At 39.3% G+C, this 12366-nt stretch overlaps 1 protein-coding gene across 3 annotated transcripts in view; it reads right to left on the reverse strand.

The window, feature by feature from the left end:
- The window catches only part of CDC42BPB (CDC42 binding protein kinase beta), a 120030-nt gene that overhangs the window by 41734 nt on the left and 65930 nt on the right, over positions 1–12366 (reverse strand). For all 3 annotated transcript variants that reach the window (XM_025197182.1, XM_025197181.1, XM_025197183.1), the window contains 6 exons: positions 7241–7334; positions 6165–6365; positions 3568–3816; positions 2069–2148; positions 783–949; positions 562–681 (listed from right to left, as the gene is read on the reverse strand). In XM_025197182.1, coding sequence (XP_025052967.1) covers positions 562–681; positions 783–949; positions 2069–2148; positions 3568–3816; positions 6165–6365; positions 7241–7334 — 911 coding nt within the window. The remainder of the gene's footprint in view (positions 1–561; positions 682–782; positions 950–2068; positions 2149–3567; positions 3817–6164; positions 6366–7240; positions 7335–12366) is intronic.

A 12366-nucleotide genomic window follows, 5' to 3' on the forward strand; every position in this document is an offset into this window, starting at 1 on the left:
GGAAGGTGTTTACATGTACAAATGCAAACATGGTGGTCAAACTGCAGTCTTACTTTTCAGGCAAGACTGGAATAATTGCATTCCTTTCTTTGACACAGCTCAATGAAATTGTAGAGAGTTACTTCACATTTATGATGAAGTATCAAATCAATTATTTTCAATGTTTCCCTCAGCTGTAACTATGGCCAGAAAAAAACAAGTACTAAGAGAAGCAAGATCAAGAGAAGAGGCTGTCCTAGGGTTTTTATGGAAAGGATATAGTCAGAAAATGTCCTATTGAATGTATTTAGCCAATTTTTGTATTCTTGACTCCCCAGGGGAATATTTACCATCAGGCTAAGGAAGTTAAGGGGAAAGATAAGCAATTATTCAAAACACTAAAATGCTGCTTAACAGTAAGCAAGCCATAAAATATTTCTTCTTTGCTTAGGGGTTCATAAAGACTTTTTTCCTACTTGCTCTGAATAAAATGCATATTGATAAACCCAGCATTCTGGCTACTAAGACTAATTACTTGTATGATTCAAGCCAGAACGTTTGGCCTGGCTGGCAAGTACTTACCTGCTATTTTGTTCTTCAAGCGCTCAATTTCTTCATTTAACTTTTTGATTTCTTTATCACAGTTTGCATGTACTGTAACACGAGCTGGAGTATGAAGGGACTGCACAGTTTGTGTAGATTCTTAAGTTGAGGAAGAAAAAAAACCCATCAGGCAAACTACATGCATTCTGCTGCTTCCTCATAACTTGAACCATACATCCCAGCTACTTTATGTAACCAACCTTGCAGTTTTCTGTTCAAATCCTGTTTCTCTTGCTCCAGTTTTCGTATCCTCTTTTCATAAGCTTCTATTTGCGAGCTGCTCTCTAAGTCGCGTTGCACATCTTTATCTTTGGTTACCGCACTGGACTGCATTACACTTCTTAATGAGCCTCTGTCAGATAAACAGCTGCAAACAAAACATAAGTTATTTTCAGTGAGTACTTGGCACAACCTGTAGCAGTTCCTTGTATTTTTTTGTTGAATTCTACATCTGAAATGACTGAGCAATGCTTATTATCTCAGCGTAACTACCAAGGTTATGAAAAAGTAGACAAGTCACCTTGTAGTTGGGAGCCTGCATCATGTTGAAAAGAGCCTAATTCAAATTGTTTAAGTGATCTAGCTACTTTTGAAAAGTTAACCCAATCGCAGCTTATCATTCTTAGCACTAAAATGCTTCAAAATATCTACTGCTAAGATGCAACAAACAAGAAATGCCAACAAGCTTGTGGCTGGTCAGAAAAACTCTACCAGGACAGAATTACTACCCATTTACAACTGTACTTCAGAAAAACTCTATTAGGACAGAATTACTACCCATTTACAACTGTACATCACGAGCTCTTACACAGATTTTAATATGATCAGAACAAGCTATGTAAAACAGAAGCTTGAAGTGATCTAAATACTTTCCACTCATCCGCAAATATCCCTTTGGTTTTCTTTAATGAAAATACAGCTAATAACTACAAAACAATATTCATGTTCCTCTTTTTTAGCTTCACACTTTTAAAAGGCTATCAAGCCAAAAATACTTCATAAAAAGTGTTTTCCGTGTTCATTTGAAACTGAATTGGATTTTACCAAGCAATAAATTAATCTGCTGGTTAACATGTATGGGCAGTAAATTGTGTTTTTTTTAAAAAGAATAGTGAAATAAGTTATTATCAAATGTGACAGTACCTATAAAAATATTATTTCATTTGTTTCTCGGTACGCACTATATTCTTGTATTCTTTTGCCATCTCTGTAGCTGGTATATACTATTGCTACATATATTTGTACAACTATACAAGTACCCCAAAATGAAAAATGTGCCACTGTCTTAGTTTATTTCAAGTACATGGAAAGAAACTAAATGTAAGCACTTAATACCTGTAAGTTAAAAAACCCAAAAGTTTAAATATACTTTAAGAACAGCTATTTCTCCACAGCCAGGTGGGCTTTTAGAGTGCATGTGAAAAAATAAACTTTGAGTTAGCCCCACTTCAGCCATGCATTTAACAAAGAACTTCCTTTTGCCTACCTGTCAGTTGTGTATGTAAACCCCACAAAGGGTAAATGTAATCCAGAGAACCCAGTATGAGAAGTTGGTGGCACCACTTCCTGCATAAAAAAGAACATGTTTGAAAACCAAGAAAACAACAGACAAATGCTTTTTTTGACTTTTATCATTAAAAGCAATGGGACACTAAACCGAATGACTGTAATAGTGCTTCCATCCTAGGTGTTGTAATAGGCAACCAATTAAAACACAAATCCAGAACTCTCAATTTAATCACTGCATACTTTGCCAAGACAAGCTCAGGTACATGCCATGTACTTCCCTCTGCTCTTCCTAAGAAATTCATTCTTATAAGCTAATAGGAGACTGAAAATGTGGGAAGAAAGGAATTCCTATGCTGAGTTCCCCAGAACTTAAGACGAAAGGACCATTGCAACATGCTTTCAGGAGATTCAGATGCTGTGACTACAGCTGCATAGAGGACAGGAATTGTTTTGTGAAAGGTTCTGATGTTTAGATTCGATCCAAATTTACATGCAAACCAAAAAGTATGGAGATTTTCATGCAGGAAAAATTCTAAAAAATTGTTTGTTCTTTCAGTAGAAAAATTTACATGGAGATGCCTGAACAGACATTCAGATGCCGAGCCCCTGAAGTGCAGAGAGCCTGCCAGTGCTAACAATGTGTAGCCAGGGGGCCTCTGTGCATACATCTCAGTGTGCCCTGCAGACTTCCTCAGTCTGCCTCCAGACAGAATGGCAGCAGTGCACAGGGCAGCCCTGACTGGCTGGTGCCGACTGCTCAGAGTCAGCCTGTATCTCCCTGCAGCACAATGCGGATTGTGAAGGGGGCATGTTCTGTTCCCTGCTCAGCTGGAGCAGCAGAGTCCAGTGAACAACACAATATCTTCTTAGGGGGAGGGGGGCGGGAAGGGGAGGGAAAAGGATGAGAGGGAGTAAAGTACTCCGGGAGCAGTGTGTCATGGCTACTTTCAGATGAGAACGTGTACAGACAGACATTTTCTCTTCCAGGAGAAACTCTCCTGGGAGTGATTTTACTGTCCCTGGTTGCTTCCAGGTTTTTTTTTCCTGGAGCAGGCGTTTTTGCCGTGGGAGAAAAATTCTGAACGTCTGCACACTTGTGACTTCTACTGGGAGAGCAGACTCTCAGGAGAAACTGAATGCCTGTATATGGTCTCAGACGGAACAACACAGTCTAACAAAACGTGAATTTACTCAAGTTTCTCTGATCAGCTCTACTTGTAACTATCAACTCAAGGCCTCCAGAACAGTTTTAAGGGACTCAGTGTTCAGGGGTGGATTCCTTTACCCATTATATGATATGATCAAACAGTAAGGTTTAATATGCTAGCTTTATTTTTCGCATACTTAATCAAATGTCATATTTTAACAACTCAGTTTATTAAAAACAAACTAGAAACAAGTTTGCTCATTTTTAACAGATTACTATTACCTTGTATAAAACAAAACAATGAAGTAATGTTTAAATAAGAAACTCACTGGATTCCTTAACACATCATCATCTACATCGAAGTTGGATGTGTCAGAAGGACTGCTAACTTCTGGAATATAAGGTGCTTCTAGGTTCCGGATATTATCCCAATTGAGTCCCTCAAAAAATGCATGCGACTTGAAATCCTCAATTCCATTCTGTCCTAGTCTACGTTCCCGACTGCAAATAAGCCGCTGAATAAGGTCTTTTGCTTCTTCAGACACATCTGTAACATGGGATGGAAACTGAAATCGTTCCTAGGAAAAATAAAACAAACAATTTGAGAATTTTATATTAGAAAATTAAGTAAAGAAAAAAGATTTAAAAAAACCCATGATTTAATAAAGAAAGTACTAGATAAGAGAAATTGAACTAGAAATGAACAGCCACAGTTATTGCTTTCAAGTCTTGTGAGCAGCAGAAGTATTTGATTGGATCAATTTAAATAGAGTGGCTGTTGATTTTAAAATGCTAGCTAACTAATAATAAATACTACCTATTTCTCCTCTGTTTTATATCTTCATCAATTAGTTTTAATATATTACCTGAAGCTTTAAAGAAAGGAAACTTAAAAAAAAGGTTTTTTTGATTCTGTATGGCATACATCAGCAGGATATAAGGAGTTGAGACCAGAATCCTATCATTAGATGCATTAATTGGTTGAGGATCAGCCCCTTTATGTTTCTACTGGATGCAAAAACATGCTTAGTCTTCAGGTCAGTGGAGAGATCAAGTTCCTAGTACTGTATCTGTCTAACTTACTCCAACTGCATAAACATTTTCCATTTTGTGATATTTAAATTATGACCCCCCCATTAAAAAAAACCAACAAAACAAACCTTCAATGACCCTCCTCCACAATATCCCATACTGTGCATCACGCAATATTTTATGGTTCTACAAAGTTTAAGGCATCTTATATGCAGATAACAGGTGACTTCATAACAGCAATATTTTTTCAAAAAGAAAGAGTTTCACTTTGAAATGTGATATGCTAATAATTAAATTCTTTGAAGGTATTAATACGGATTCAGATATTTCAGATTTTAATTTAAACTGGCTTCACTTAGATAATTTTTGCTATTGAGATGGGTAGGAAAGTGAAGTTACTCAAAAGCCAAAGTTCAGCATTGAGATCTTTAAGTCAAGCTTTATTTGCTTTGTATATTATTTGCCAAAAAAATCTTACCGAAGATATTTTTGGTTCTGAAATACATTAACAAAAGTACTTAAACAGTAGGTCATATAATTCAGAAGTACTTCTGTCAAGAAATATTTTAGTTTCTTTGACATCAGTATAAAATGCATGCTAGGTCTTCAAGTAATGTTTTTTTCACTACTGTAATCAGCTGCATTAGGCAGATTAAAATATGCTATCATAGGCGACAACCTCATGCAATACAAGCTAACTACTTACAATTAACATGTGAAGTTACTAAACATGAAGGAAAGTATTTTTCTATCTTTGGCTATATTTATGTACTTGAAACTCCTTTGCAAACAGGTGAGCTTATTGTTCTATGTACAGTCATCCTTTTGCCCCAAATCAGAAGGTGATATTGTAGAACTAAAGCTATCAGAGGAATACAAGACTCAGTTGGACTTAACCAAACAGATTTCAAGCTGAGATTTCCATTTGAAAATAAAACAGTCTTATTTGTTTTGTTGATAAATGTATCATCAAAAGCAACAAGACAAGTGAAACTACAAAGGCAGCTTATGGTGTGGACATGACAAAAATCTAAAACAAAACAAATCAGATGACTCCCTCAAGTCAGTCAGGATATGGCACCTTCCAAAAAAAATATGCTCAACAGTTATGTTTTAAAAACAAATTAAAGTACACTCATTGGCTATATCCATCAAGGATAATATCTATTCTTTTTGCCTCAGTTATGAAGACAGCATATTTATGCTCTAGAACATGTAAGTCATGAGTGTCCTTATGCCATCTAACTCTGAGAGAGTATTGTTATTAAAACCATGCTAACTGTGCCAGCTTGGAACTTACAGATTACCTTATATATATCTACCCAAGATGCATCATCTTCTACATACCGTCTTCAAACGGACATCAGCAGAAAGTTTAGCCTCACACTGCTGCTTAAAATGCAACTAGCTCACAAATAAAAAATTCCCTATCAATTCTGCATTTTTACACTGGCCAAAAATCATATCCCTAATGAAACTCGAGTGAACACTGCTTGTTTCTCTTACTTCCTTATTTGCCCTGATTATCTATGTACAGCTGTGTAAATAACATCTTGCTTAACTGTTCTTACAAAGCATGGCGGAAACTTTTTATAGTGTGCCCTACAAACAAGGTGATTGCCTTTGGTCATGGAACAAAAAGTTCATTCTCTTTCTATTCTCAAACATGGAAAGCCATGTTTTTCCATTTCCACAAATGCAGAAAAATTAATCAATTCTTAAAGACAAAAACTAATATCATCTACAAAATTTAATGTTAATTTTTTAATCAGAAACATTTTATGGAATAACAAAATTGGTGTCACTCAAAAACCCTGTTGTCTTTGGTGGGTACTTGTGTCTGCAAAAATAATACAATTTTATTGACTACGTATGTCTTGATTGTATTACTTACTTCATGATTCATAATCTTCCCATAGGTTTCCACTAAGGATTCAGCATAAAAGGGAGTTTCTCCATACAGCATTTCATACATGCAGACACCTAAAGACCACCAGTCACATTCTGGTCCATATTTGCCCATCCCATCCTCCATCGCTTGCAGTATCTCTGGGGAGATGTAGTCAGGTGTACCCACTGCCACTGAAGACTGTACCTTAAAAATACAAAATACAAATTTTGTCAATGGATAATTTGAATTATTTTGGCATGAGTAATCCATAGGGTACATAATACACCACAGAACTTGTGCTAAATGACAGAGGGGAATTATATAGCATTTGTAATAGTGATACTCAGTTTTCAGTGTACAAGACTGCCAACTGCAATACCCTAATGGTTTCCTTTGCTTAGAGGTTCTCACACAGATTACCATGGGTTGAAGCAACAGAGGGGCCGAATAGAAGACACCTGGGTTCTGACTTGGTGTAAAACAGCTCTGACAGGTCCAGAGTTATTAGTTCTGAGCTACAGGATTGCTGGGGATCTGTGTAGTTCAACTTCTAGATGGTGCCCAGCCTGATTAACACCCATGGCTCCATCTGGATTGCTGTTTCAAGTTGGTGACAACCTTGGCCATTAAAACAGACCAACTCACAGCTGGGGAGCCTCCAAATCTTTTGACTGTATCAGCAGGGGACACCTCTTGAATCCTTTTTCTCTGCTCTCCCAGTTTAGTCAACATAGAAAATTATGCAAGAAGCCAATCAATATGGAATCCCTAAAGCTTATCATCAGATTCATTGGCCAGAATCACAAATGTCCATAACTGTCTTTTTCAAATAGTCCACAGGTATTCAATTTCTTATAAATGGTAATAGAGGGACAGAACAAAGGATAGCTGAGTACATCTAATGTACAGTACATATACTTTAAAAGCAATCTTTAAAATATAAAATACATTCTAAATTCATATTAAAATGTATACATTTTGAAGATATCCCTTTACCGCTCTATTATAAGGTTTAAGAACTCTCTCATATACATCTAAAACGCACTAAGTAATACCCAGCTCAGATATGTTTTACATACAGTGCCATCTTCACTCATCTTCAAACAGGATCCAAAGTCTGCCAGCCGTATATGACCATTCATGTCCAAAAGAACATTGTCAGGCTTTATGTCCCTATACATGAAAAGAAATTAAAGTGTTTTGATACAATACAAAACTTTAAATCAAAATTCTTATGTATACATTTGTGCTGCTGACAAGATACCCGTACAAATTAACAGAGTAAACAGAATCACCTGTTCGCAGAACATTTACTTGCTTTATGTATGGGGTGTGTAGTAACACACACAGAGGAGGTTAATACCATTCCTCTACTGTCTAGCACTTAATTCTTCAACACAGCAAAGTCAAACCCTGAACAGTTGGTAACTGAACTTAATTATGGTAAATACTGTCAATACATAAAATTGAAGATTGATGAGGTGGTTCATTAACACTGTTTCAAGAGACTATAGGTAGTCTCACCATACAGCTGAAAGGGAAGTGTTGGCATTTTTCCAAGTACTCTAACCAATTTCAATTTTTCTCTGGTTCTCTAAATTCTCTTACCATTTTAACTGAAGACTAGCCTTCATTTCTCATCCTAAGGATATCAAAAGGACATCATAAAAGCTGCCAAAAATGTTTACTACTGAGAAAATGTTATTCCATATCATCTCACAATCTATCATGCTTTCTTCAGGCACTTTATGGTTGCTCATTTTCTCATCAGGTAGGAATATTAGCAACAAGACTGACTATGGCATCAAGGGAGTTCAGTAAAGACAGTCTTGAAACGTAGTGCGTAAAACAGGCTGAAACTGTCTATAGTAAGGCTTTTACCAATGTATTCTAAGGACGAATGAGCCAAAAAACTGAGATGGAATGTATACAAGTTGGTGACATGGAAATGGAGGGAGAGGGGAGTTGTGGTTAAGGGGGAAAAGAAAATAATTCTGCAGGAAAAAGGGAATCCAGACTTGCATTGCTTTCCTCCCTTTCTCTGACCACTAAAATCCTGGGTCAGTTTTACAATATGCTTAGAAGATTCTTGGATATGTAATGGGACTTATTATGTTAATCAAATGTAAAAATATATATTTTAAATATATTCTGCATTGCCATGTATAATGGAAACTACATATTGATTAAAAAAAGTGATCACTGATTTAAAAAAAAAAAGTGATTGTTGATTAAAAGCAGCTTTACTGCTGTACATTATTTCCACTGGCATTCCATGACTTAACATCAAATTTAAACTACAATATCTCAGTGAACAAAAGCCGCTGAATTTGCCTGTGGATGGCCCTTAAAAAGGATAAGGAGAATTTACTAGCAGGGAACACTGGAAGACGGGGCAGGGTAGAGGGTCCTTCCTGCTGCTGCCACTGAGCCCAGCTCCATGTGGAGCACAGCTGGAGCATGCAGGAGGGAGCCCCCTGGCTTCCCTGGGCAGCCAGGAAGGGTGAGGGAAGGAAGAGGAGAGGCGATATGCTGCTGAGCATGGAGGGGAGGGAAGAGGGGAAATTCTTATTTGCTTTGGGAACTGTAAAAAAGTCCCTGGGTGCTTCCCCTCTGTAGTCATTGACTGAAAGGGGGGTGCATGCATGCCACTGCACCCCCTCCAGATCTATTCCTGTCTCTGAAACACTCTGTTAGGCACTTGCATGCACTACATCCACTTTTTAATTATCTAGTTCCATAGCATGCCATGCTCTGCAGTCTTATATTAACCCAATTAATGTCATTTGGTCAAAAACAATTAAACTGGTGTTCATGTGTACAATGCCACGTCCCTATATATTTCCAGTTTACTCTTGCTAACTTGCAAACACATTTTTTATGAAAAACAAGTCTGCCCCTTCATTTGCCAGCCAAGAGAAGTTAGTAGTATAAAAACTCATTACTGCAATTTCATGATAAAAACGCTAGTTTATTAGACGAAGTTCTGAAACTAACTTGCAATTGTCAAGCTAAATCAAGCACCTTAAGCAAGTTATTTTATCAAGCACTAATATAGTAAGCCATGTTTGCTAGCTCTGAAAATTAGATCATCTATCAAGGCCTCCCAGTCAGCTGTATGAATTAGTAATGCTCTATTTGCACATTTGGGTCTAAGTAATTATATAGCCTATAGTATAAATTTCAACCTGACATACATTACATAAAACTGTAATTTATGCTGCATGAGTGCGTGTCACCAAGCCTAACTGTACTCCAAAGAGCGGAGCAGAAAGCCTACGGGTGCTATGAACAGGGACGCTTTTTTTTTTTTAAATCGCTAAGGTGAACAGGCTCAGACTAGATAATTAAAAAAAAATGAGCTTAATATCTGGAAAACATGGCTGACAGACAGCTCTGGGGACTGGAGTGCTCTAATGGCAGGAAACAGAGCACCTTGGGAGCAACAAGTAATAGCTTGTAGACAGCAAAGAGATGGGTTCCAGGAAGACAAATCACCATATACCAGGAGAGTAGCTCAACTTGTTTAGTTTTTTTTTTTTTTTTCAGACTCTGATTCAGGGCACTTAAATATGTGTTTAATTTCAAAGTATGTGTTTGTACTTAGTTTTTCTTAAATATAAGAAAAGCACAAGCTGAAGTGTTTTGTTCACTGAGTTCCCAATCCTTGGTTCCTCTGTTTAAACTGCAGACAGGGCGTCAATTGAGTTGGTTGTATGTCAGGCAAATACCAGTCTACCAGGAAGAGAAGAACTCATTTGCAGAGACTAAACCATCAAAAGGCAGCAGCTTTCAGTTGTGACCAACCCAGGCTTGCTCTGGGTACGTGATCTAGGGGCAAGAGGTTTCTGTTCCCATTCTTAAACTATCCAGTTGCCTCCAAACTCATCGTATACCTTTATATTCCAACCACTGAGAAGTTAATTATTTTCTTCCTAAAATTGTTCTTGCTGTAAATTCTACAGGACCCTTGAAAATCAAGAAAGTTACCATATTTAAAATCTTCTGTCTGCCCCCATATAATATATACTTTAGATCTTTATATGTTTGTTCTCAAGCACAGAGAAAACTCAGGCAACCTGAATGATAAGAGAGCATAGCACAGATTCTCTCCATTTCCACTCATATGGCTTCTTTTGAGCTTTCACTAGTAACACTGGTGACTGTTATTTCTGGAGAATTAGCAAGTGGTTGATGGGCTGACATTATAGCATAACAGTAATGCTTAAAATGCACGTGGTGGAGAGAGTTTAAGAGTACAGTACCATGCATTAGAACTCTTCAGATTCTTTCCTATCACCAGCTACTTTTTATCTAGGGCTTTTTATCTATAAATCTCAAAACGCTGTAAAAGGAGCTTAGTATCAGCGCTGCCTCTAAGCTGTGTGGTGTGTGTGGCCGTGCAGGCGTGCCTGGCAGCGCGGCATGAGTGCACCTGCGTGGCCACGCATGCCGTGCAGCTTAGAGGGAATGCTGCTCAGTATCATTATCCCCAATTCATACACAGGGAAACAGTGAAGCATGAGAGCTTACCCAAGGTTTGCCCTACAGATCAATGCCAGTGACTGGAAAATAAGATCTCCCAAGATCCAGGTCTTTCATATTTCTGTGACCAACTACCTTTCTACCTTCTGACAACTGAAAAAAACAAAACACTGCAGCCTCAAACACTTCATAAACTAAATTGTGTGTGTGTACACAAGACTCAAAGTACACAAGATGCCAAATATTTCCAAAACTTTCCTGTACTAATGTGTTTGCTTTTTAATTACGGACATTCATCTGCGAAGTATGAAAAGCAGGCTTCCAGGGAAATTCTCATGTGATCAGGATTCTTACTGCACTGAACAAAACATTTATCACACACCTCTTCCGTACACTCCTGTTTACCAAAGGTTTTTTTGGAACTCATATTTCTAGGGGTAACCCAACAATAAGGAAGTGTACAAAGTGTACTTTAGCTTCCTGACTAATTTCCTCTCACACTCTGAGAGGAAGGAAAGTTATTTTCTTAACTGTTTCAGAACATGAACTAAACTGATATTCTAACTTAATTGCTACATAGGTATAAGTCAGTGAAACATGTACCTGTTCCATTCCTGTGTGCAAAAAACAGAAAAGTCAGCAATATTGTAGCAAACATTTACTAGTTGTTATAGAGTGGCCACCTTTTTTGGCAGACATGCCACAAATTAACCCTGCACCCTCCCCAAGTGCAACTCTGAGCCCCTTCCCTGCCCAACTGGCTTCTCTGCTTTCTGCTCTCTGCCCTGTGCTGCCTGCCTGATTACTGCTCTGCTTTCCTACCCTATCTACTGCTGTGCTGCCTGACCCCTTCCCAGTCTGCTGTGTGCCACACAAGCTGCCCATATCATCTGTGGTGCACAGGTTGCAGGTTGGTCACCCTGATATAGATAAAGCAGACAGACAAATACACACAACAGAGTAAATAAAGAGGTCTAGTGTAGATTTTTCCCCTTGCATTATAGGCATACCAAGCTTACTCAGCAAGTCCCATCTTAGATGCTTTGAAAATTTTGTCCGAGTTTTCTAGCTGGCTTCAAGCAAGGCCTAGAGCAGGGGTTGGTGGTTGGTAACCACCAGCACACGTGCCAAGCATGGCACACGAGGCCATTTTGCTTGGCACACCACAGCCAGCCCTGGCTCTTGGTAGTTGCTGCCAGCAATGGAGCCTGGGTGGCTCTGAGCAGGGCTTGCAGCCTCTCAGCTGCCTGCTGGGAGCAGCCTGGGTTCCCGGCTGGCAGCAGCTACCTAGAGCTGGGACCGGCTGCAGCCATGAGGCTCCAAACAGCTGTGCTGGGCATCAGCTCTGCACTGGTGCATGCAGGTGTGGGGGAGGGGCCAGAGGCAGCGCAGCCCCGGTCTCTCCCCGCTCCTGGCACAGAGCTGAAGGCAGGCTTCCGGAGCCCGGTGCAGCCATTTGCAGCCTACCTGCTGCCGGCTGCAAACAGCTGCACCGGGCTCCACAGCTCCGGCATCTGCTCTGTGCTGGCGGTGACTGCACAGGCACCTCGGGGAAGACAGCAGGGCAGCGCAGCCTGCCCCAAGGTGCCCATGCAGTCGCCATCAGCACAGAGCACAGAGCTGATGCCAGAGCTGTGGAGCCCAGCGCAGCTGTTTGCAGCCTGCCTGCTGCTTGCTGCAGCTGCCCCGAGCTGGCTGGACACACCTGCGCCCCGCCCCA

This window comes from Alligator sinensis, unplaced genomic scaffold, assembly GCF_000455745.1.
Source record: "Alligator sinensis unplaced genomic scaffold, ASM45574v1 scaffold85_1, whole genome shotgun sequence".
Classification (NCBI taxonomy): domain Eukaryota; kingdom Metazoa; phylum Chordata; order Crocodylia; family Alligatoridae; genus Alligator; species Alligator sinensis.